Below are 26,043 nucleotides of genomic sequence, written 5' to 3'. Positions count from 1 at the left end.
TGTGTGTGTGTGTGTGTGTGTGTGTGTGTGTGTGTGTGTGTGTGTGTGTGTGTGTGTGTGTGTGTGTGGTTTCCTCCTCCTCTCCCAGTGTACTAAGCTTGAGAGGCTCAATTGGATCAGCTGAAACTGTCTTATCTTGTTAATTGGTGTTAGCGACAGGTGGTACCGTTTTGTTACTGGGTAACCTTGTGGGCCTGAGACACTGTAGCTGATGTAAGCGCAGCCTGTGGCAGAGCCTGAGTGGACATGCACAGAGCTGAGGGCATGATTTCAATCCTCCAATTTCAATCCGGATGCTTCCACCATCATCTTTCTCCTCTTTCCTACCCTACATTTTTTACTTTCCAGAACCTCCCAGAGCATCTGGAGCCAGCCCTGAGGTTGTCCCATGCCCCATACTACTTGTCTGTCCCTCTATATGGAAGCACCCTTCATGGCGAGTTCTGCTCTCAGCCAGATGTGGCTTTGACTATATGATGACAGTGACTCACAGTAAAGCTGGAATGACCCATAGATGAATCACAGGGACCACTGTAATCGAGAGAAACTGGTTATTTAGGTTCTTCCCAGGATAATTCAAGGTTTAGCAGACTCATCTCAGAGAGAGCCTTTATGCTGCTGCTGTCTGTGCCAGCCGTCCATCAGGGGATCTGCTGGGGAGTTCAGGGCGGGGGATAAGCCTGGCTTAGTCACTTGGGGAGTTTCTGCATCTTCAGTGAGAACAGTCATGTTTGAAGTCAGAAGCGTTGGCTGGTACTGATATTAAAATTCGAAATCCATAAGCACAAAATTATTTTTCTGCAGTAGCACGTGTGTATATAAATAAACCAACAGAAGGATATAACAGTGAGAGGTAGTGGGGAAAAAACTGACCTTGGCTTTAGAAAAGTTAGCTTTTGATTTGCCTCTTATTAGGGATATGTCTTTGGACAAAGATCTTAGCTTCTGTAAGCCTCAGTGATCTCATCTGTAAAATGGGACAGAAGTTTTTGCCCTGCCTTGTTCACTGCTGTAGCCTTAGTACTTAGAACAGTCTCGTACTCAGCACTCAATGCATATTGAATGAATAAGTGAATGAATGCATGAATAGGGGTGCCATGAAAATTGAATGTAAGCACTTTGAAAATTATGATACACTGTAAACTGTTAGAGATTTTCATGATAATTTTGTTTTCTTTCCAAATGAGAAAACAAACGAGAGGGAAACTGATTTTTTTTTTTTTACACTGCCGTGGTGCATCCATCACAGAATTTTAGGGGAAAATAAGACAGATAAGGCAGAGATGGCTCAGTGGCTCCCAATGTCACCTCAGGCTAAAACCCTGAAGACCTCTAAGACAGACCTCGGAAGCACTGCTGTGCTTCGCGTCATCAGACCGTGTGCGTTGGACCTTAGATTTGACTCAGTGAGAGCTGACGATTGCAGTGACATGGCTTCCTTTTGTAGGTGCTCATGGCCTCCTGTATGTAATTGTCTTTCATGAGGTTTCCCCTTAGAGTAGCTGAACCAGCTTTAAACCTCCTCCTTAACCAGCCTCTGGGCTGCCCTTTGCCACTGGAAGCATTTTCCTTTTGGGGGCCTGTCATCTTGTATTCATGTCACACCACACCATGGAGGGGCCGAGTGACCAGGGTGACTTCTCTGAAGGTCAGTCTGAGAGGCAACGCTGAAGACAGAGCAGAATCAGCTTTCTGGAGCCCTCTGTGCTGTGTCCCAAACCAGAGCCACCCCCGGGACCATCTGAGGATGTGTCACATGCGTGAAGTGTGCCCTGCCCTGCCCGGGTGGGCGGGGAGGGGTGGTCACAACCAGATGACAGTTTCAGCTTTGCCACTAGCTCGATATGTGTTTGGTCACGTTGTTTCATCTCTCTGGGCCATTAATTGGCATACATTCAATCAAGTGGCATTTACGAAGCTACCATCTGAGATTTAAATGTGGGAAATGTCAGAGATCCTCTCTATTTGGATTTTTAGTGTGATTTGTATAAGGATTGGCCAGAAATCAGCAGGTTTCAGGATCACTGACATATTCACATTCCCATTTTCTGGATATGCAAACTCTCAAGACGGAACTATAGGTAATTCCCTCATTCTGGTTTAAATAAATATTACGACTGCAATTTATTACCAGCAGTAACTTTTATTTACTCAATCTTAAAAAAAATCTCCCTTTCACCACCTGACCAATCTGTGCTTCTTGTTTTTAGTGGTTGAGGATGTTGACTTCCTTATTTCTAGGCTTTGGAAAAGAAATCCTTGGAGAGCTTCGGCTGCTTTAGAATATTATGTGAGCCTCATCCTTGTTACTGTTTATTCTTAAAAGTGAAACTGATAGATGGGAGGGATAAACATATGGTGTTTATCTTGTCTTAAAAAAGCCACCAGACACCCTTAATGACGTTACGCTAACCTCCACATGCCAGCACGGGTGGAGTGGGTTTGAAGTCCCATCAAATAGAATGTTCTGATCTGTTACAATGCTAGTATCCTATATGTTGGATGCAGAAGCCCACGGCTGTGCTAAGATGACCTTCCTGAGGTCAGGGTCACACGTTCACAGACTGCAGGACATGGACATCACACAATAGGTGTAGAAGCTGGGGAACTGTAGAGGTCATTTTAGTCCAGATGAGAGACAGAGAGAGAGAACGGCAGGCCCACAGGTGGTCAGAGGTGGCGAGGGGACGCTCACCCCATTCTGAGCCCCAGCCCAGTTCTCTGACCCCCATCTGAGGCAGGCAGACCTGGGATTGAAGCTGAGTCAGTCCCCCAGTGCCTCAGTTCTCCCCAACAGGGCCAGCATCTCAGGACGGTTCCAAGACACATAGTAAGTGAGCCCCAGAGGTTTCAGAAATGAAGTGATAGGTGTCCTGATGAAAACAGCACTCCTATGCAGGCTTTTGAGGGACAGAGAAAAGAGGGGGTGCAGGGGATTGAGAGGTGCCATCACAGCTGTGAACATCATCTGTGCCTTGGCATTGGTGGAAAATGAGAGAGCTCTCCCAAGGGGTCTCCTCAGCAGCTCAGCTCAGCAGCTCTGCTGGACACTGCAGTCCCCTGGGCTTGCCAGGGGTTGAGCCTGCACCCACTGCACTGCCAGGCCAGAGCCCATGGACGCCATGACTCTGACCCTTTGTGCCCAGCGCAGAGCCGGGGCCTGAGAATGTAGGAAAATGCGGGCTCTGGGCTGCTCATCAGGAGCCCCTGGCCCAGTCCCCACAGAAGGGCCTCTGAGCTGGCCAAAGACGCTCTGGAGTCACTTCTACTGGCAGATGGTATGATGTGTACTGACTTTCCAGGAACCCTGTGTGCTGTCAGGCCCTGAACGACAGGACACTTGCCTGCTGTGAGGCTGCTGTGTTGTCAGGGACCCGAGGGGCCCAAAGGCAGTTAGTTTTGGATATCTCTGTGCTAGAATCTCCCTACCCCATTTCCTCTTTCCCCCTCCCCCTCCGTTACCCTCTTTCAGTGAACCCTCACACTGCAGCCCTTTTGCAGAATCCACCGCATCAGACCAATTGGAGAATTCAACGTCATATAATCAATGTTGCTTTAGACACTTAAATTTTGCATGAATTCCTTTCGTTTTCAACAGTCATTCTTGCAACATTCAGTAGAAGGGGAAAGGAAAGCTCTGTTTTCAAGAGGTGGTAGGAAGTGGCAGCTGTGTTCCCTCTACAATGTAGCTCCCCCAAGTCCTGGGCAGGGCAGGTCCTGGGGAGGACTCAGCCGGGTGCACTGAGGCCGAGCTGCCCTCACTGTGCTCCCCAGGAGCGGGCTGAGGACAGTCCCGTCTCCCCTGTGTGTGTTTCCATCACCTGCGGACAGTAGCAGGGTATCTGGCATTTATCCCTCACAAGCACCACCTGCGTTACCAGCTTGGGAGACAAAGGTCTCCCTGCTTTTAATATTCAATTAAATTAGCCTGAGCCCCTTCTTGGATACTGTGCTCAGGATCTTTCTTTGCTCATTTGAGCCCCTTTGCCCTTGGGATCCTCAGGGAAGTCACCTACGAGGTTACTTCTCATCACCGTGGTCTCCAGGGGTGCTCCTCAGACATGGTGCGTCATGAATCCCTCGGGGACCTTGTTAACGTGCAGGTTCTGATTCAGCAGGATGGGCGTGGGGCCCGAGCATGGTGCTGATGCCTCAGTCAAGCGCACAGTTTGGGTAGCAAGGTCGTTGGTTCCCAGTTCTTTCCAGATCATGGCACACGTGCACATACTTAAGTGGCGCGCGGGCAAGGCTGCCCTGGCAGCTTCAAAGCCCAAACACCTGGACGGAGGGAATCAATGTGCCGGCTCACTTCTAACGCACCTGAGGTATGGAGTGGGCCAAGGCACACCAGTTAAGGGACAGAAAACAACCAATGTCTGACAATACATACGGGGAGGTAGTTCTCATTCTTTCCTACAGTGACTGCAGATGCTGCCCATGGTGTGGCTGGAAACAGGCCACCCTCAGGGCCTCGAAGTGCTTGGGCTCTGCCGGGAGCGCTTTAACCCAGCAGCATTTTTTTTCTGGATGCAGAGACGGGGGGAATGAGGCGCTTCCTCTGTTCCCTCCCTGAGTCTGTCAGAGGTATTCCAAACATTTTCAAATAAGATAGAACCTAAAATTAGTAAAAAGAGGAAGGGTCTCAGATACTTCCTTTCCAGGAGGTAAGGAAGCATCTTTCCAGCAAATCGTGGTAGAGAAAGTCAACCCTTTTCCAACTTAAATAGAGGGCTCACTACACCCTTTTCTCAAAAACACTGGGTGTCTGTTAGTCTTACTTTATATAACTGAAAGGGGCCGCTCGAATGGTCTTCCCAGGACAAAGCGGGTCTGTTGGGATGTCTCCTCACTGTAAATATTAGAGAAGAATTTTCAGCTTGTAAATGGCAGTTTTACTAAAATATTTACTAAAGTGTGTAGTTGTGTCTCTCTTGGCATGCGCCCACCCACCACCCACCACCCACTGTGAGTTGGCTCTGGAAATGTTTGCTGAATTGAAAAGACCATTTCTGGGGGTCCTCAAGCCCCCAGTCTGGCTGAAGCACTTCTCCTTTCTCTCTAGGTCCATATTTAAGCCTTTCATCTTTGTCGGTGACATAAAACTTGTCCCCAAAGCACAGTCTCCCTGTTTCGGGGACAGTGACCCTGCCAAAAAGGAGCCCCGGTTCCAGGAGAAGCCAGACCGCCGGCACGAGCTGTACAAGGCCCACGAGTGGGCACGTGCTGTCATCGCAGGTGACCAGGTGAGCCTGGGGTGGGCCCCTGGGGGGTGGCCAGGTCAGCGAGAAAGGAGGCAGGGAAGCCTCCCCTCAGCACGTCTCCTCCCAGAGATCAACGCTCCCAAGGCCCCTCCTCGAATGCTGGAGGTGGTTTTTCCACCCAGTCTCCTGAAACCAAATCAAACAAAGCCTCCACTTTTGATGTTATTCTAGAACTCAGTGGGCTAAGAATAGCCCTCTTTCATTGACTGTTTACCTAGGAATCACAGACATGTGCAGTTCTCGTAGGGATAGCTGCTTTTCTGCTCTCTAAACTTCTTTGTATACTCCAGAGGGTAAAAAGTTGTACTTGATGGTAACCCTTTAAAGATGCCATCATCTGTTGTTTTAAAAAAGTGATTCTTCAAAAAATTTCTGGAGCTGGATAGGTTGCACAACAGTGTGAATTCATGCCACTGCATTGGGCATTCAAAATGGTTAAAGTAGTCAATTTTATGTATATGTTACGACAAAAAAAGAAAAAAGATTCTCAAGTTTCTAGTAAAAAAAAAAAAAGAAAGATATTCTTCCAAGTGCAACTCCCCTCCCCCACCAAAACCTTTGGTAAATCAAGTTACAAGACATCAGTTCAAACAAGACCGACACCCAATACGTGCCTGCAGCAGCCATCAATGACAGGCTGTCATACAAAACCCAAGCCTCCATTTTGCTGAAGGGAGTACGAAGGACCATGGTTTTTAGACCATGGTTTATCTGCTTCCCAAACAAAATTTATGTAACCACTTGTAACAGGTCCAGCTTCTCCTGAAGAAAGGGACACCTTTTTGATAAATTGGTGCATGCATTTTGTGTGGCCTGGGTGAGCTTACGTTCTTAGGTTTAGCACAGTGGACTATATAAAAAGGATATAAAGAAAGGCAACATCAACAGTAAATCCAAGTGGGCTTGAGAGAGTATCTCTGAGAAGGGCAGTCTCACTTCGTGGAAGTTGTTCTTCATACCCCAGAAATGACCGCTTCGACATGTAAAACTCGCAGATGTTTTACGTCTGTTTCCCCCTGCCTAACGTTTCCCTGGAACTGTGAACCCTACTGTTACATGACACCGAGATTCGTCCAGGCCTGTCCACGTGCGTGCCTGACAGGGCATGTTTTCTAGGGGGAATGACAGTAAGCCCTGAGTAAAAACGTCACTTGGTGGTGCATGGTTTTTGTGGATATTGGGCAACTAGAAGGCAGAGGTAGAAAGGTCTGTGTGATCTGAGCTATTCTACGCAAAATTTCAAAGAGATGAGACTGATGAGGGTGGGCTTTGACATTTAGAAATGACTGCTGGTTTGAGTCCAGGCAGTGTTGGGAAGTGGTGGACGGGTGGTGAAAGCAGCGTCTCCGTTCTGGGGCTAAGTGGGCACGTGAACGTTTTTCATGGTCTTCCACTGTTAGTGAGTAGTTCCCACTTGGAAGAAGGGATCTCACTGCCTCAGAAAAAACAAGAAGATGGGGATAGACATGGCATGTGTTTATTCATGGATGCATTTATTCAGGCGGCAAACATTTACGGGGTGTGCCTACTATGTCTCAGGCACTGGAGGACAGAGATAAGCCTAGTTCTCACTCCCTAGGAGATCGTGGTCAAATCGGGATCCTAGGCAAGTAGACAAATCATTACGAGACAGGGAGAGAGCAACCATGGCAGAAGGAAAGGAACTGGGCCGTGAGAGCCCAGAGGGAAAGCTTTCAAAGAGGCTTGAGGATGGGGGCAGGGTGACCAAGCATAGAGGGAGAGCAGGGTCACCTGTTTAGAGGCTAGAAAGAGTATCCTGGGTGGGAGGAACGCGGCTAATTCGGTCTGACTGATGAGAAAGGAGCATGACAAGAGCTGAAGCGAATGACAGCCATGTTACAATGGGCCTTCCATGAGTGTCACTCAGGATTTTATCCTGAAGGCCGTGGGAAGCTGTGTAAGTATTCTAAGCAGAGCAGTGGCATAACTACACTGGCAATCTAGAAGGATCCCTGTGGCAGTCGTGTGGGAAACAGATTGAATAGGGTGGCTTTCAGTGTCCACTGCAGTGACCCCCACTGTTTTTGTCCTTCCTCAGGAGCAAGGTCGCCAGCTGAGGAAGACCATGCTGGAGTTGGAGAAGCAGGGCCTGGAAGCCATGGAAGAACTCCTGAGCAGCTCTGACCCCCTGGACCCCACCGAAGTGGGGGATCTCTTCTATGACTGTGTTGACACGGAGATTAAGTTCTTTAAGTGAAGTAAGCTCCCCCTCCCGCCTTCTTATTTAAAGTCTCCCACCTTACTAAATTACCAGCGAAACAAACCACCCTCCTGTTGGAGTAAAATGAGAAAGTTCCGATGCAGTCTCCTTTTCTGAAGCCAAATCAAGCTGTTCCCGTGTGTTCTGCCTCGAATCTCAAAACGTCCCCTTCTCCTGCAATGTAGGCCCCCTGCCTTCCTTCCTTTGCAGTGTAACATGTATCCCATTCGCCTGTTGTTCGAATGTACGACTAATTGTGGATTTTTAAGCTGCTATGATTGTATTTCAGTGACAATGGACACATTAGCCTTTTCACGGGAGGACTGGAGTTCCTCAAGCCTTGAAAGGCGGGCTCCGCAGTGCTGAGTGTGTGGGGAAAGCAAACCCATTTGAAGTCTTACTCTTTCTCTCGGTCCAGGTCTCTTTCAGGTTAACAGAAGACACTTGTTTCCGTCTGGCCCGGGGGCTCTTGTGTGCTTACCCGAGGGAGGAGCCTCCTGGCCTCCCTCTACTAGAGTGTGTGCCTATAGTGTCCAGATGTGTCTCCAGAGGTGTCTTCTGAGGGACAAAAGCAACAGGGAGGGAAACAGGGGCTCCTGTCCGGTCCCAACACCATCTTCATTCCCCTCTTCCGTGCACTGTGCTTGTGTGCCATGGACCCACAGACCGCTTTCACGGGTGGGAGACTTGGTCCCCTGCATTAGCTGGAACCTGCCCTCCTTAGAGATGCACAGGCTGCCATGTTGGTGACTTCAGAGTGACTGCGTGGGTGTCCCAAAAGACACGCGGCTCTGCCCCCTGCACAGTGGCACTCCCACCACACCGATGCGGGATTGTCTAGAAATGATACCGGGCCTAGTTACTGTCATCTTGTTTAGGATTAACGACATGGCCCCGTGGCACAGTTCCACCCCACAAAGCTGTGAATCTCTCCACTAGTGAGGGAAAGAAAAGGAGAAACTTTTGACTATTTAGATTCTAGTTAAGGTAGCTGGAATCTAAGCAGCCACACATTATCTCAGCAGAGACTTAAATTAAACTGATTTGTTCCCAACGTCGTGTTCCCATGAAGGATTTAACTTACCACCCGAGCATAGAAAAACATGTGAGAAAGACCAGATGGGCTCAGCATTGGGAAGACAGAGGGCAAGAAGGCGACAGATGGATGTAGAAGCATTTCACTCCGGGGTAACAGTCCAGCCCCCACTCCTCCTGCCCAGGCTGTTATAGCCCACGAGGCTGTGTAGGAGGCACCTGGCTTTCCCTGGGCGTTCCCTTTATCCCTCCTGCCCCGTATGCAGCTGCCTTCAGACTAGTACCTGAGGTGGGCAGGTGGGGGAGGGGGCTTACCTCCAGCTACTGAAACTCTGAAACACGCTTGAAATGGAAGGGGGCCTGAGATTAGTAACAGAGGGTATGTTAATATACCAGCGAGCGGGGGAACAGCAGGTTAATTACTCCCAGTGACTTTCTCAGCAGCTGTGCGTGTTAGGCCGTGAGAGCTGGAAGGGACCTGGGCCCCATATGCAGATGCGACCACAGGTTTTATTGGAACAAATCTTTTTTTTGCTACCAACTCCCCTTTAAGAGTGTAGGCAGAAGAGCGCCATGAGCTTTTTGCCCAGCAGCTTTGTAAAGTCTGCATGTCAAGTCACCGACTACAAGTGGTGAGAGATGGGAAAAATATTTAAGCTGATAAAGTTAGCAGCCGCCATTCGTGGTGGCTTGTCCATGCTGAGAGTTGTGTCCAGGTTCGGCCTGGGCTTTCACTATTGATGAGCTTAGGGTTCCCTCTTACGTGGGGTGGGCCATTCTGAGTGCGTCTGCCTATAGCTGCTAAGGGGGAAGGGCGAGGTTTGAGAATGACGTCGGTACCTCACCTGCTGAGTGGTTATTTCAAACAAGACGATACAGAAAACCGCTCTGAAATTTCACCACGTGGTCTCCCCTCCACTTATTATGGAAGCATTTCATCAGATTTGACATGTCTGTGATACCCAAGGTGATTTGGAGTTTTACCAAAAGGAATCTAGTGAGAATAAATAAAACAGAAGCCTGCTTTCATTACTATGGGTCAAACAAAGATCCCGGCTAGACCAGCCAGCCTCAGGCCATTACCCAGCCATCGTGCAATGAAACACAATGGCTACTTCTGTTAGAGAACACTGACCTTAACCCAACACATCAGAGATGGCCCAACCCTAATTGGGAGCTGTCTTGGCTAACGCTGTACATCACAACTGTGATGCCCCTGTCTGACCACTAGAGGGAGTGGCAGCCCCCCCGTGGCACAGCCTGGCAGAAGTTAAGTGGGGCTGGATGCTTCCATAGGCATAGAGGTGATCTCTGTACAGCCACACACGAATAAAACAGTGGACTTTTTGTGCATGGGGATGCGTGGAAGAAAGACAAGAAGAGAGCAAAGAATCTGTTGACGTGGCCGTGCTCACTTCTAGTGACTTCTCTCTACTTCTATTAACTGCTTGAAATATGTTGGATTTTGAGCAGGCTGTTGTTGGGGGGAAATGTTTGTTTTTAACTGCTCCTAACAGACTCTGCTTTTGAAAAATGCTTCCCAGCATGTGGATAGCTTCTTGACCAGTGACTGCTTTTCTAAAGGCAATATGGAGAAAATGAATATTCAAGGAGAACTGTGAAGATAACGTTAAAAGGTCACTGTGTAAATAGCTTCCTAAAATACCACTTGTGTATCCATTAAGACTTGGGGGAGAGGCGGAGGTGCTGTGCATGTTTTGTGCAGAAAGAAGATATGGCCATAAAGGACAGAATTGCTCTCCAACCCCCACACCCCGTAACCATATATAAGCTAGTTAGTCTTGTCTGGTAGAAGGGAGTTACCATAGAGGAAGGCAGCCCCTCATACTCCAAGGGGGGAAGGGGAGGTACAGAGTCTCCAGTTTAAGTAAATGAACAGAGCAGAAGTAGTCTCTTTCACTCTTGGAGGTGGTTTGGAACATGAGATAGAATAAGGGCATCCTTGAAGTTCCGGTGATTCTTTAGCGCCCAATAACATAAGACACAGTGTTATTATTATTAGAGTCTTTCTTCCAAGCTGTCTAACAGAGCAGGTGTATGCCTATTAGATATTAGCAGTGAGGTCCCTTTGCTGTTGGGTGAATCATTAGATATTAAATATTAGCAGCCAGGCAAACTACTTTGCTCCCTAACTAATATGTCATCCCACATTGAGACAGGTGTGACCTGGCTCTGGCTGGCCCAGCAGGGAGGCCTAGCCGGGACCAGTGTGTCTGTTATGAAACCACTAACTGCATTCGTGACTGAAGAGCGGTGAAGCCAGTTATGGGGAAAGTCTTCAGCCGAGCTCTCAGCTTTGGGAAGGACGCACATGGAAGAAAGAGGGAGGGAGACTGCTAGCTGGTCATACTCATATGGAGGGGTATGTGGCAGAGTGACAGGACCCAGGCACATGCTGTCTCTGTGCTACCTCGGGCTTCCCTGTAGCTGTGGCATTTCATTCCGCAGGGCCCCAAGTCCCAGCTCCCCTCCTATGGTTTCTGTCAAATGTGCTTCATCTGATTGACGTCAAACATCACGAAATGTCACATGCAGATTTCTTGTAGGAACGAATACGTACGAGGACATGTTTGCAGTCATGTTGTGAGAAAGAAATTAAGTGTGTGGGCTGGAAACTGCTGTTGGCAGGGAACTCTAAAAAGGAAAGTCTTTGTTTCCTGCGGTGGGAACTGACGATAGTTGTAACAGCCTTTTGTACAGATGTCTACAAACCAGATAACTTCCCATCCAGTGCTTTCCCTTGGAATTGTCTCTGAATACATCCAGCATACAATAAAAAATACTGAAATTCATGTCCAGTGGCCTCGTCTATCTTGTGTTTCATGAATAAATGCTGGGCATCAGTCAAGACATAGACAATGTATGAAAGGGGATATATTTTCCTGACTTGAATCATCAGAAAACCCAATCAGTTCAATTTTGTACCATTTTGTAGATAAGTTCACTTTTAAAAACTAAACACAAAACCACAAGATACCTGCAAAGCTCCAATGTGACAAAACCTGGATGAGTTTGCTAGGGCTGCTGTAACAAAGGACCACAAACTGGGTGGCTTAAACAACAGAAATTTATTGTCTCACATTTCTGGAGGCTAGAAGTCCAAAATCCAGATGTCTGTAGGGTTGGTTTCTTCTGAGGCCTAGGAGGGAGAGGAAGACACTGGTCCAGCCCTCGCTCCTAGCTTCTGGTGGTTTGCTGGCAGTCTTTGGCATTTGATGGTTTGTAGACACATCAGCCCGATCTGCCTTCGGCTTCACATGGTGGTTTCCCTGTTTTGTGTCTGTGTCCAACTGTCCTCTTTTTATAAGGTCACCAGTCATATTGGATTACGGGTTCACCCTACTTCATATAACCTCATCTTAACTAATCACAACTGCAATGAGCTTATTTCCAATTAAGGTTTCATTCTATGGTACCGGGGGTTAGCAATGCAATATATGAATTTTTGGAAAACAATTTGACCCACAACAGAACGGGTTCATGAAGAACGCCTAAGCCTCCTGGGGCATGGCAGTTGCTTCTGGAACCCAGAGCCTTCCCATTAAGTTGCTCCCCTCATCCCTGAAGGCATCACCTCTCCCACCCTTAATTCCAATAAGGGGTGCCTAAGTTATGGCTACTTCACCACCCTCCACCACCCATGGCTTTTAAAGTCACCATCCATTCTGTCCATCCTCTTGGGCTATCGTTTTTCTGTTCTACTCAGACTGGCTCCTTTAAAGAGCTTATCTGTACCTCTGCTAATAAGAGCGCAGATAAAACAGTTCAGGTCCTGAACTAATTGGGATGCAAAACATGTAGCAGCTAACTTTGAAGCTTAGCTTCTAGACGAGATTTATTTCGGGAACATCTATGAATTTTAATTACTGCTCTCTTCTTTTTAGCCAACAGCAGAGCCAGTAGAGTGTGATCTGAGCAGCTCAGCAAACGTCTATAAATGGACTGTCTGCGACGCAGCCAGCGAGAGCTCTGTGACTGAGCGTGTAATATGCACTCTGGTTGTGCCTAGTGTGTGGGGTGTGCCAACCTGGGTCAGGGTCAAGGGCTTGCCCAGGTGTTACGTCACTGAATCTTCACCATTATATGCTCAGGCCTGCATTTATGTCTCCATTTTACAGATGAGGAAACTGAGGCACAGACTAAGTCACTTCCCCAAACTTGTAAGAGGCAAAACAGTGATAGAGATCCATGTTGGCCCCTGAGCCTGCTTACCTAGCAGGTAAACCTCAGCTCCCTTGTACCAGGTTTCAAAGAGTACACCTGACAATACTATGCGGGAGATTGAGATGATACGGCTCCAGATGGGAGATTTTTTGAGGGGTTTGCTCACTTGGGGAAGGGTGTTAAGTGTACTTTAGGTTGGAAGTTGTTCCAGTTTAACACACGCTAGAGGAATTTACAAGCAATGCTCTCTACTCATGTTATATTAATAAAATGGAATAAATAGTATTATTTACTTTTTAAAAAAAATGCATTTGAGAAAGTTTTCCCCTTGGTTGGTTTTTCCAAATACCCATTAGTTTAGCTAGCTCACAAGCACCAGGAAAATATTCTTAGGACAAAACTATGACTTTGTTGTTTAGTCTGAAACGTCAGCTCGAAAGAGAAAGGCCTTGATTCTAACGCAGGACTTGACAGCAAGTGTTGGGTCCTGTGTCAATGTCCTTTTTGCTCTGTCATTCTTAGAAGCCCTCCTAATCCTTAAAACTGCTTGACTGAGACGAGTACTGGTGATCAGAGATGGGTTTTAACAAGGAGACAACCAGAAGCATTTCCACTTATCGAAGTTTATTAGGTACAAAGAAATGAATCTGCAGTGGGAACATACATAAATATAAAATACATGGGAAAGACTGGGGGCGTACAGACGAGCATCAGCGAGAGTATGCGAGGACGGTCGGGACGCTGTGACTCAGATGCTCGTATATGTGAGTTTATGGTCAAGGGGCGGAACCGTTGTCCTGCCAGAGGGACCCAGTGCATCAGCACGTGTTCAGAGAGCCCGAATTCAGTGATGGGTCTCCAGGAGAGATGTGACGCGAGGTTCCTGAGGTTTCTCGCTAACTGCAATTTTTGGTTTCTGCTCATCCCTTCTCTCTGTCCTTGCATGGTTATATTTTAAATTTCTACCCCAGCGGTGCAGAACACGCTCATATAAACAGCTCACCGGGGCAGGCAGTGCTTGCCGAAAGTGGGACTGCCTGTGTCTAAAGCCTTCTTAACCATGATAATTAAAACCTGTGTAGTCATTTTCTACAACTTGGGAGGGAGGTGGAGTGGAACCGATGATAATCAAGAAATTCTGACCTTTCGGAAACCTTCCAGAACCAATGAAACAAATCAGCGATGCCCAGGGCTGATGACCTGGAAAAACTTCTTTTCCATTGATTTCGCTGTTACCATTTGGCATGATGTATTCCCCAGAGAAGGGAACTTGACCTTGCGCACTTGCTTCTGTCTGGAAGGAGGGAGCATGACAATAATGTAAGATAGCATCTTAGCCTTTACTCCAGACCACAGCTAGGGGTATGCGGGCACATGTTTGCCAAAAGCCTCCTATCCGACTGCCTTTTTGGGGTGGCTTGGCCTGGACATGAAATCCTTGAGGTGTGAGCGCATGAGTGGACAGTTCCAAAGAAAATGTATTTTTCACTGGTCTTCCTGCCTCTCCATCCCTGATTTCCTTTAATCTGCAGCTATTTTGAGCACAGACCAGGGGTCATTCCATTTTTTTCTATTTTGTCTTCTTCCTCTGTCACAGCCTTCCTCTCCAAGGACGGGGAGCATTTGGGGTCATGTGGCAAGCAGCTCAAGACACAGGGTGTGAGAGCAGCAGTCAGAGCCCATCCTGACGTGGTCCATATTCAGGGGGTGGCCGAATTTGCACACTGTTCCCCCCACAGAGAGGTGCCCACCATAGGGAATGGGAGGTTAGGTTCTCTGTTTAGCTCAGAATTTAGCTGGTTTTTGCTTGATGGGTGGTTCCAGGTTTCCCAAGGGTTGGGGGTGGAGGCAGTTTATTTCATAATACGTTTCAGTCTGCACTTTTTCGAGTCCTATTTTCCATGGAAATCCTGCACTTGGGGTGGGGAGGGGAGAACTCTGAGATAGGATTAGTAATTTACTTTAATACTGAGTTATGAAGGTTCCTCACCTGCAGGGGAAATACTGAAATCTAAAGCTCACCCACCTCACCCTGGTAGCCAGGATGGGGCTGGGAACTTGGAGGGCACAGTCTCGGGGACTTGGGCATGAGGGGTACTGTAAACAGTAAGAGCATTGGCTACTCGTAGGATCATTCAGTTACAAAAGGGGCCCTGGAGTCGGCGTTGGAGGGGCCAAGCCCACTCCTGCCTTTGTTTTATGTTCTATTTACATTAGGCAGCAAAAAAAAAAAAAAGAAGAAAAAAAATTCCCTGTACTGCAAAAATGAAAGCGAGACAAGGCATCTCGTTCACTGGAGGTTGTGTGGCATCGTCTGGGTGTGGGGACACACTACCCTCTCTGAGTTGTATCATTTATAAGGCATTGTTTGGTTTGATTTTGCAGTTTGTACGCTGAACATATAAAATCATGCCAGTAAGAGGCCATTGTGGATACTATGACTGTGGGGCTATTTGCAAACCAAGGAATCTTCTAAAAACGGTTCCGAATCTGGGAAGGGCCAGCCTGCACGCATATTTAGTCACGGACTGGAAACCATGGGGTGGGGATGGGGCTCTAGCTGCACTGACAGACGAATGCCAAGATGCATTTTAAAAAATGGAGAAATGGTGCGTGTTTTTTTCAAAAATAAAAGTTGACTACAATACTGATTTAAAGCCTGTGCAAACCACGTATTTACAATAAATAAATGCTCCCTTCAGAGCCTGTATGTCAAATGAATTACAACTTGAGTACGGTGAGGTCAGACACGTTCTCCTGGGGATGTCCATCCCACGATAGGAAACCCCAGGTGCTCACAGGCTGTTGGCTTCATCTGTCTTCTCACCGGAGTGTCTTTAAAGATAGCTGTGGAGACACGACAACATTACCAGGGGGGTTTAGAAGACTCATTGCACACAAATGACCAACCCAGGGCTGGGCACCAAAGCTTTGCCTCATTCATGCAAGGCTGCCAGGGCCTGATGGTCCCATCGTGTGCTAGGAGCTGATTTTGACCCAGGGGGTTGTGGGTAGAAAAGGGGATGAAATGGGATGTGTAGGTTGTGGCATGTGGGGACCTCATACCATCTTAAAAACACTTATAGGACTGAGAACCAGCAGATTCACTTGACAGAGAGCTCAGGAAAAGCAAAGAACTTGCTGGAGCTCCCAAGACGGGCAATGGAAAAGAGGGAGGGCCTCAGGCCTTCAGGTTTGCAGCCCAGGGCTCCTACCCTTGCCTGGATCACCTGGGCTCTGTATCCATAAAACAGCCCCCTCTGGGGCGCTGTTTGGTCTGTCTGGAACCCAGCAATTTCTCTCAGTGACTGCTTTCTGTCTCCCTGAAGCGAAAATGAATTAAGAGGGTGTCCAGCTAGACACAAAGAAGATCTTCTTCACTGTGGGATGACCAAGAGACACTTTACATTCCGTCCCTGACGAGAGTATGATGGGCACAGGTGGTTTAGGGCCAGCGAGCAGACACTGCCCTATGTTCGATCATCCTTGCCATGTTGGAAGGTGAGGGTGACTCCCATCCTGGAAATTCTGACGTGCCAGGAAAAGCTGTGAGGTATAGTGGAAGGAATGCTGGACAAGGAGTCTGAGATCTGGGCATGTGACCTTGGACCCTTAACCCCTTGGGGTTTGGTTTTGTCATCTGAAAATTGGCATTAACGGTATCTCTCCAGCTTACGTCACAGGGCTAACGAAAGGCTCAAATGAGATAACATATGCAAGTTATCTGAAAAACATAAAGAGCTCTATAATGTGGGGATGATTATTTTGATTGTGACTCTATTTTTCGGATCACAGCAGTAATGTATTCATTGTAGAAAATGCAGAAACTGCAGAAACACACTAGGAAGGAAATAAAACCCAGCCATGCTCTCCCAGGGCGAACTTTGTCTTTCTCTTTTCCTACGCACTTGACTGCTCCCTGAACTGCATCGTACGCCCAGTTTTGAGCCTGTGATCATCTGAGAGGGGTTATTGTAATTCTGGGTTGAGCCGTGGCAGAAAAAGGGGCTGGTGTGTGTCCTCCTTCAAGGAAGCATCCCAGCTTCCAGGAAGCTAGGCCTTTTCTTCTCAGGCCCCTTTCCTTGAGGGTCCACGCAGCTGCAGAAAGCCCAGTTTCACAGCAGGCCACCCTCTTGGTCACACAGAACTCTGAAACAGGAGGAGGCCAAGGTGGGGGGACTGAATGCGTGTTTTCAAAGGAAAACAAAGGGCCTTTAAAGATGAGGCGGTATTGTGTGTAGTGAGAGACGTCATCTCGGCAGTGTTGCCTCGCGTGAGAATAAGGGCATTTCTTCAAAGAGCGTCTTCTCTGTCACACAAACACGGATGTGGTTCCCCTCCCAGCTTTCTTCTAACCACCAGGACTTGAATTGTGACTAAGTTTGGCCAAAATAAGTGATAATGTTGATGGGGAAATACCCCCACCCATGGTGCTGTAAGAAACCATGTCTTCTATAGACGAGAGAGAGCCCTGAACTATATGTTATGCATGTTACTGAGAGTTTTTCTTTCAGGCCTCTCCGTCCATCCAAACGCGGGAAGAATGAATGGGGAATGAATGAGATGACTGCTGCAGGATGGCTCCCCAGGGGCTCTGGCCCCCAAACTTGCTTCTGTAGGTGGTAGTGATTCCAGACATTTTGAAATTGTGTCTCATTGTAGATGGAAACGAAGCTCCACTCAGTGGCTTTACCCCAAGGAAAAATGTAAAGCTGGTGGGGAGAAAGCGCACCCTTAATATCTCTGTGCTCCCTAAGGAGAATTCCTGCTTTTACATTCAGAGCCCTGAGGACGTGTCACCTGAGCATTCCTGCCTTTGATGTCATCGGAGCTCGGTGCAGCCGCCTCGGCATGGAGCCAGGGACCAGGTGTACGGCCTGAAAGAAACAGGAACAATCTTACCATCTGTTGGCTCAGAGCGCTTCACAAACTCAGGCTACACCGGTGCTTATAGCAACAGCAAAAGGACCCAGAGTAACGTGAACCGGTCACCCTGGAACCTTCAGGCTGCTGGCCCTGCGCTGTGTGTTTCCACCACTGCTTCTGTGTCACAGACTATGGATTCAGAGAGAGGCGTGCCACGTTCCGTGTGCTGGGAGGGGGACAGGTCAGGAAGGCCTGTCGTCTCAAAGTACGGGAGAGCTGCTCAGTTTAACACAAACCCCCTTCTCCAGGACCCCAGTATGCCAAGCGCTCTGCTAGGGCTGGCTAAACAAGAAAGGAGCAAAATTAAGTATATGTTGACATACCTCATGCTCTGTTCCAGGAGGATCCAACTCATTCTCTAAAAATATATTATGCTTAACTATTATACAAGTTACACACGAATATCTCCTTAGAGGATTTTTCTCTTATGAGATGCCACTAGAATTTCTAAGAATCCACAAAGCAGAGCCATGCTGCCAAAATAGGCCTTCGCGTGGGCTGTTTACCCACACAAGAGTATCTAAGATTCGCTACAACGGTGGTTTTCAAACATTTGGTAGCACAGTTGTAGTAAGAATTGCTTTTACGTCTCTACCCAATGCCGTGCGTCTCCTGCACTCAGACCAGCCTGAGTGACCGCTACTGCTGCCTCCTGGTAAACAGATGGCTCCCTTCTCCCAGTTAACATGCCTGGAGCTGCTCCCTACAGAGCAGCCCTGAACCTGAGGCAGCAGAGGACTGAGGGCCAAGTGGGCTTCCAACTTTATTTTTTGTCATTTGTCAACCAAGCCACCATGTACCTAATGGTTAGATCTGCCTCTCCTAGGAGTCCACCGTTCTGCTTAACCCACCTGCCCAGTCCCTGGGGATTGCACTCCAAGGCTTTTGGGGGTTCTAGGAGGTTCTCAAAGATTCCAAGCTTTAATGGCCAGCCAAGTTTGTCAATCCCTTCTGGATATCCTCCTCTATTCCTGCAGTATTCATCCTTTAGTTGGTTGGCTACAAAATGGATTTTTTTGACATGAAAATATCTCTGTGCAATATTATATATTATATTGTTATTATGTACCTTATATATAATATATAATATATTATTATTATATAAGGGAAATAAAAGTCACCCAGCATTCCACTATTGAGTGTAACCACTTTTTATTTTAAGATTTTTTTATTGGGGAATTGGGGGGATGGGAACAGTGCTGGGGAATTGGGGGAAGGGGAACAGACAAGTTGCTGTCATTTTTGTTCTTCAATCTAGTTGTGGAGGATGTTGCTTCACTGGCCCAAGTTGGCACCGTCATTGCGCTCTTCCCTGGTGAGGCAGATCAGTCGCCGGCTTCTGGACGGCCACTCACTGTGGCTGCTGGCCGCTCACGTTGGCTGCTGGCTACACACGGTAGCCCATGGCAACCCACTGCCACAGGGGCTGCAGCCTACGCCGTCGCCGGCGACTCATGGCAACCCAGCTCCAGGTTGAGCTGTTGTTCAGCATCTTAGCTGTGGAGGGCAGTGTCACTGGCCCTCATATGTGGGATCCAAACCGGGGCCCTCTGGCATCCCAAGCGAGCTCTTAACCATCGCGCCACTTGGCCGGCCCCGAGTGTAACCACTTTTAACACTGTAGTCTGTAATGTCTAGCCTCTTCTGTTTATTTAGTCACCTTCTTCTCCTTCCTTTTCATATAGGTAGTTTCTTTTTAAAATTAAATTTAGGTTCTATTTTGTGTACTTTTAGTCTATTGGGGGTTGTTTTTGTTGGTTTGTTTTGCTTTTACTTCCCGAGGCAGTGTTAACATTTTCCCATGTCACTAAATATTCAACAACACTATTTTAATGGCTGCATAGCATCCCCTCCCATGTCTCTGCCTTAAGTTATTTAACCTCCTTGTTAGAGATATGTGCTGCTTTCAAGTTTGTTATTCTGTAAATAGGTTGGCCATGTTTATATGTGTGGACATTTTTATTTATTAATTCAACAAGTATTAATTGAGTGTCTGTGTGCCTGGCCCCATTCTGGCAGCTGGAGCTAGACCAGTGAATAAAAATGGATGCCGTCCCTGCTTTCCGGGGCCTCATACTGTACTGGGGGAAACAGACAGGAGCAGGTAATAGATCATCTGTCAGGAGGCGATAAAGGCTTTGAAGAAAATGATAAAGCAGCATGAAGAGAACGATGGGGCAAGAAGGGCTGCGATTTTATATGGAGTGGTCAGGAAAGACCTCTCAAAGGTACCATTTGATTAAAGACCCAATGGAGGCAGGAAGTGAGTCTTACGGATATGTAGGGTAAGTGTCCCAGAGAAGGAACAGCGAGTGCAAACAGCCCAGAGCGGGAGCATGCTTGGAATGTTCTACAAATTGCAGGTGGTCCGTGTTATTGGAACAAAACGAGGTGGGGGAGAGTGGTGGTGGTGGTGGGCAGTCCATGTAGGCCTTGTGAGCCATGATCGGCATTTATAACAGACTTGGGGAGAGATGGGAATTCACTGGAGGACTCTGAGCGGAGGGTAGCATGACTGGACGTGGACTTTAGAAGAATCACTTGGGCTGCGGTTTGGAGCAGGTTCCTGAAGCATCCAGGTGAGAGTTGGCAGTGGCTTAGGCCAGGGTGTGAGTGCAGAGGAGATGAGAGAGATCATTTGAAAGGAGGATGTGAGAGCAGAAGAGAAAGAAAGATGCCAAAGATGACTTGAAAGTTTTTGGTGTAAGAAAACATGCGGCAGCAGCGCGCATGCAGGGGAAGGGCAGAGTGAAGAGGGGGCTGTCAGAAAATTTAAGCCAAGAAGTGCTTCAGAAGGACAGTGTGATGGACCACGGCTACTGCTTCTGACCACTGGATTTGGCATTGTGGAGCTCCACTGGTGGCCTTGCTAAGGGCTGTTTCCATGGCACGGCCAGGAGAATGCCTGAGAGGACAGGAGGGGAGGAAGTGGAGACAGTGTTGGCTGTAGCAGGGGCAGAGACACGGCCCAGGGGCCAGAGTGGGTCAAAGAAGATACTACAGCATCTCTATGTGTTCAGAAAAATAGGAACTTTGTGGGTTCAGAGTCGCCTAGAAAGACAGAAACAGTGGTAAGAGAATGGAATGCTGGAAAACAGCTTATGAAGGGGTGCTGTCAATGGTAATATCAGGTGTGAGAAAGATAAGTGCAGGGCAAGGGTCATTACTGCACAACTGCCCTCCACAATGGGCAGTGTCCACCAGCTCTCTGTCTTGGGATAGCTAATCCGTTGATTTCATGACATGCACACCCAGGACTGTGACAGTTCCTGCAGCACCAGGTGGAGTCTTTTCTTTGCTAACGGAAACAACGATGGGTAGTTTTGCCAGAAGTGTAAAGTAACGCCATCTTAAAATAGGAGTCGGACCACAATGAGATTCCACTTTATACCCATCAAGATGGCAACTATAAAAAAAGTAAAACAAAACCCAGAAAATAAGCAAGTGTTGGCGAGGATGTGAAGAAACTAGAACTCCAGTGCATCATTGATGGGAATGTAAATCAATGAGAGCAGAAAATTGTAAACAGTATGGTGGTTCCTCAGAAAGTTAAAAATAGAATTTCCATATAATCCAGAAATTCTGCTTCTGGAAGAACGGAAAGCAAGCTCTCAAAGAGAGCATTTGACACCCATGTTCACAGCAATATTATTCACAATAGTGAAACGGTAGCAGCAACCCAAGTGTCCACCGATGGGCGAATAGATAAACAGAATGTGGTAGATACATACAATGAAATATTATTTAGCCTTCAAGTGGAAGGAAGTTAAATTCTGACACATGCTACACCATGGATGAACCATGAGGACGTTATTATGGTAAGCGAAATAAGCCAGTCTCGAAAAGTCCAATGTTGTACGATTCCACTGACACGAGGTTCCAAGAGTAGGAAAGATCTTAGAGCCAGAAAGTAGAACGGTGGTTGCCAGGGGCTGGGGGGAGGGGAGAACGGAGAGTTGTTTAATGGGTACAGAGTTTCAGTTTTGCAAAACGCAAGGAGTTCTGGAGAATGTTTGCACAACGATGCGAATGTACTTAACACGACTGAACGGCACGCGCTTGAAGATGGTTAGGATGGCAAATTTCATGTTACGTATTTTTGAAACCACAATTAAAAGTCAAAACAAAACAAAACAAAACAAAACAAAACAAAACAAAACAAAACAAAAGAGCTAACTCAGCCTTAGGGTATCTGTGTGCTGCGTGTGTGTCCGAAGAAGAGAAAGGAAGCAAGACGGAGGAGGCAGAGGGCCAGAGCCGCCACAAAAGAACATGAAAACCCGCTCATCTGACTGTGAGGGACTCTAATTATGGGGACCCAGGTCAGTGGTGAGCCGGGAGAAAAGTGTAAGGAGAAATGTAATCAGACAGCCATGACCCATACCGCGCGCACTAATATAATTAACAAGGGTCTACCCCAGGGCTCACAGGGAGGGCTGCAGCATGGTAATTGAATTGTGCGAGGAGGCTATGGAAATATTTCATGTCTGCCAATGCTATGGCCATCAACTGAAAAGCATATCTTATTTTGGAAATTGCAAATGCCCTTTCCGGTCTGTGTGATGTCAGTTCATGTATTAGGTTTTCTTTTCTTTGCCTTTTTTTTTTTTTAACTGTGTCTACCTGAGTAGGAGGAGATTATTTTTTGGTGTGGGCGCTGATTTGAACATTTGAGATGAGAGGAACCCAGCACAGACTGCCAACTGCGTCCTCCTGGTGAGCCGTGTGGGCATAGCTTTTCTTCTCTTCTCAGGGATGAGACTGGGCACCATGGGCTCAAAACGCAGTCAGTTTAGATTAGAATTTCCTGAGTCTGAAGGCTGGCTTCTCTGGACCGCCTTTTCCCTACGTACTAGGGAGTTTGCTGTTACTGCACACCTAAGTCACGGCCTCCAATAAAAACACTGACAGTTGGATCTTCCTTTGTCTGGCCCTGGTGAGCATGTCACATGACGGGAAAGGAGTGTTATGGATTGACACTCTGCCCCACCAAATCTAACACCTGTGGCAGCTTGTGTGGTTATTCCCTCCAGGCACCTGTGCCCGTATATGCCACGTGGGACTTGCTGGCAGTTCCCCAACACCCCAAGCACCATCGTGCTTAAAGTGTTACCTCTCTCTACACCTTCAGGTCCCCATCTTCATGCCCACTGTGGTGCCCTAAGCACTTTAAAGGATCAGTGATTAAGACACTCCATTGTGTTGTAGCTGATTTCTCACACGCCTGTCCCTGGAGTGTGTGTGGTAGGTGCTTGATGGTAGGGACCTTGTCTCTCACTCTGTAGTCTCTGGTGCCAGCATGGAGCCTGGCGCATAGTGGGAAGTGCATGCCCATCTGCTGAACTTGAGCTGAGGGAGAATGGGAGCCTGACACAGCACCTCTCTCCTCCCAAGCATCATGGTCTATTTAAACCACAGGTGGGCGTGGTTTCCCTCTGTGCTTCTTTATCCTTCTCTTGTTTTTCTTTTTCTCTTAATTCAGACAAGTAGTCTTTACATATTAGTTTAAAAGCACACATGGTTGCTTCTCTCTAATTTTGTGTGTAATCATAAATGTATAATCCCACAGGCCAGCGGAGAAAGATCAGGTCCCCGGGAGGACCTGGGACCCGAGGAGGGGACAGCCTCCTACTCCCTGGTCTGCTCTGCAGGAAGCTGCACCCTGGTGAAGGGACGTCACCATGGTCCCTCTGAAAGGACAGGCTCCAGGAGCCCAGTTCCTGGTTTTGGGCTGAGCCCAGAGACTGATGATTTTCCATGCTGGTCCACAGAAGTCTGGGATTGGGGGCCCTCCTCAGGTTATGGGTTGGGGAACACATTGACCCTCACCCCATGTTGTTGACTCTGTCCCCCTCTGCCCACTTGGATCGGCTCAGCCCTGAACAAGAACTGGCTCATGTTAACTAACAAGGAGCATTGCTGTGTTTTCTACACCCCACTTAGCTTTTCTTCGCTTCCTGAGTTCCTAAAGTACTTGCCTTGCTGGCCTTTTGGCCCCGAGGGGCAGGCCGACAAGCCTCTCCCTCTCCCACCCTTAGAGCTGAACAGGTCAGCAGAGTGAAGGCCTCCCTGGGAGCCTGGCCACGTGATGAAATCAGCAAGAGGCAGCTCTTACTGGGCTGAGGCATTCCACCTGACTGGACCTTGGAATGACTTGGCAGCTTTCAAAAGTACCGACACCCTGGTCCTACCTGTATATTCTGATTTAGTTGGTCTAGGTGCGGCCTGGCCTTTGGGATTTTTAAGTTCTCTAAGTCTTTCTAACGCGTAGCCAAGGTTGAGAGCCATTGGCCTGAGGATGTTCATAGTTTCACGGTGTCAGAGTTCTGAACTGGGGGTTTTCGGGTTTCTTCCTCAGCTATGAATGCACAGCTCCTGCACCCCAGTTTGCTTGGCTTCCTTAGTCAAAAGCTCCAGCAAGGGGAAGAGACAAGTGGTAAACTCAGGCACCCAAATCTGATGCTAAACAATTAACTCTGGTGTTCTGTAAATGCCTCTAAATGAATCCTTGTGGAGTGGGACAAATAAATGTTCTGAAACTTCCAGAAGTAAGAGTAGCATCGTATCCTTGCAGTGAAATCATGAAGCCATGCTTTAGACAGCCTGTACCCAATCAGCGCTCACCAATCACCAAATTCCGGAGGGTCAGGGGAAATCGGGGATCTTACCAAGATGGCACTTACTTCTGGGGACCTTGCTGGGGTAAATCTTCTGGCATGGTTTATATTCATCCGGAGGAGGAAAGTCTTCTACAGAATGGAACGTGAATTTAGACTCGAAGTCATCTGCACACACGGGGAATGGCAAAGTTACTCTGGCTGCTGTGATGACCCAAGTTTTAATAACTTCCAGGAGTGCACAGGTTTGCACACCCGGTACAAGCGTTTGAATGGCGGGGCTATTCCCCCCATGGCATCCATCCATCTCTCAATTTTTATTGTTTAGCCGAGACAAGGGGAATTAAGAAAAGTGAAATCAACAGACTCTTCCCATCACCCACCCCAACTTACTTTAACCAACAGGGAGAAGTGCCCAGCGTCCAGAGTCAGGTGGGAAACCTGGCAGCAACCACAAGGGGCCAGCAAAGTCCCCATGGCCTAAGCCTCTCCTGAGCTCCTGGGGACATCTTTGGTGGGGGAGGGGTGGGCAGAACAGGAGTCCTCAGCCAGGTTGGTGGGAAGGTGCATGGTTTGTGTCCAGTTGGGAACCTGGGCTCCCCAAAGCCCATGGGTTCTGTCTTGAGCTCTTGATGGAGAGGGGGCTTCTGGCCCTTTCATGGGTTGAGTCCCTGCTTTGTGATCTAGGCTTTGCGTCTGATAGTAGCCCAACCCACAAAGGGACCCAAAGACCTGGGGTCACGTCTGACCCCAGGTGACTTTCCTTCCTGCTCCATATTTTTGCCTTAATTGTCCCTCTGCCTGCTGGGCCTTCGTCCATCCACTCACCTTGTCCAAATCACTCTATTCTTTTAGCCTTACCCATGGATTTCCCCACTGAGGTACACACACACATACACACACACACAATTTAAACGCTGTTTTTCTTCCCTCTTTCTAAACTCAATCAGAAGGTTGGAGAGTGGGTTCTGGAACCCCCAAGAAAGTCTCAAGAAAAACCCTATATTTAACACAATTTGTAGGTTGTTCTGTGTTACAGTGAGCCCCCCGTTGCTGCGAAGCATGCACCCTAAAATGATAGCACCATGGGCTGGCAAACTGTCTTCAGGGGCCTGGGAAACCACTGCCTCACTGGCAGCCAGCATGGCAGACGGTGGTCTCACTCACCGATTATATGTAGACTTCCGTTCCGCAGCTGACTTCCGGGCTGCTGTGTTGGGGTCCAGGCTGGGGCCTGCTGGCTCCTGCTTGAAAGCTCCGTGGTGGGTGATCTCGCAGGGGGTGCCGGGGGTGGGTTTAGCTTTCCCCCACTGGTCCCTTACAGAGAGCATGACAGTGTATTCAGTTACAGGAATCGGGATGGTGAAAGGTAAGATATTGAGATCTTGGGTGTCACAGGATATGGTGAGTAAAAGGGCAGCCTCTGGAGCCAACCTACTTGGGATTGAATCCTGATTCTCCCATTGGGACAATAACTCAACCTCTTTGTGCCTCAGTTTCCTCATCTGTCAAATGGGAATCATAACAGGCCGGCCAAGTGGTGCGATGGTTAAGAACTGGCTTGGGACCCCAGAGGGCCCCTGTTTGGATCCCACATATGAGGGCCAGTGACACTGCCCTCTACAGCTAAGATGCTGAACAACAGCTCAACCTGGAGCTGGGATGCCGTGAGTCGCGAGCAACGGCGTAGGCTGCAGCCCCTTTGGCAGTGGGTTGCCATGGGCTACCGTATGTAGCCAGCAGCCGCAGTGAGCAGCTGTCCAGAAGCCGGTGACTGATCTGCCTCGCCCGGGAAGAG

At 48.1% G+C, this 26,043-nt stretch overlaps 2 protein-coding genes across 6 annotated transcripts in view; one reads left to right on the top strand and one right to left on the bottom strand.

Annotated features, from left to right (window-relative positions):
- SCRN1 (secernin 1) overlaps window positions 1–11,330 on the top strand; it is a 73,436-nt gene extending 62,106 nt beyond the window's left edge. For all 5 annotated transcript variants that reach the window (XM_019639909.1, XM_019639908.1, XM_019639905.1 and 2 more), the window contains 2 exons: window positions 5,063–5,243; window positions 7,321–11,330. In XM_019639909.1, the coding sequence (XP_019495454.1) occupies window positions 5,063–5,243; window positions 7,321–7,479 (340 nt within the window). In that variant the 3' untranslated portion in view covers window positions 7,480–11,330. The remainder of the gene's footprint in view (window positions 1–5,062; window positions 5,244–7,320) is intronic.
- A 1,979-nt stretch (window positions 11,331–13,309) lies between these two features.
- The window catches only part of WIPF3 (WAS/WASL interacting protein family member 3), an 80,356-nt gene continuing 67,622 nt past the window's right edge, over window positions 13,310–26,043 (bottom strand). Inside the window, exons 6-9 of the mRNA XM_019639876.1 lie at window positions 25,413–25,562; window positions 24,312–24,413; window positions 17,503–17,579; window positions 13,310–15,549 (exon numbers count right to left, since the gene is read on the bottom strand). Coding sequence (XP_019495421.1) covers window positions 15,526–15,549; window positions 17,503–17,579; window positions 24,312–24,413; window positions 25,413–25,562 — 353 coding nt within the window. The 3' untranslated portion in view covers window positions 13,310–15,525. The remainder of the gene's footprint in view (window positions 15,550–17,502; window positions 17,580–24,311; window positions 24,414–25,412; window positions 25,563–26,043) is intronic.

This window comes from Hipposideros armiger, unplaced genomic scaffold, assembly GCF_001890085.2.
Source record: "Hipposideros armiger isolate ML-2016 unplaced genomic scaffold, ASM189008v1 scaffold_47, whole genome shotgun sequence".
Classification (NCBI taxonomy): domain Eukaryota; kingdom Metazoa; phylum Chordata; class Mammalia; order Chiroptera; family Hipposideridae; genus Hipposideros; species Hipposideros armiger.
This window is presented reverse-complemented; position numbering and strand designations above follow the sequence as displayed.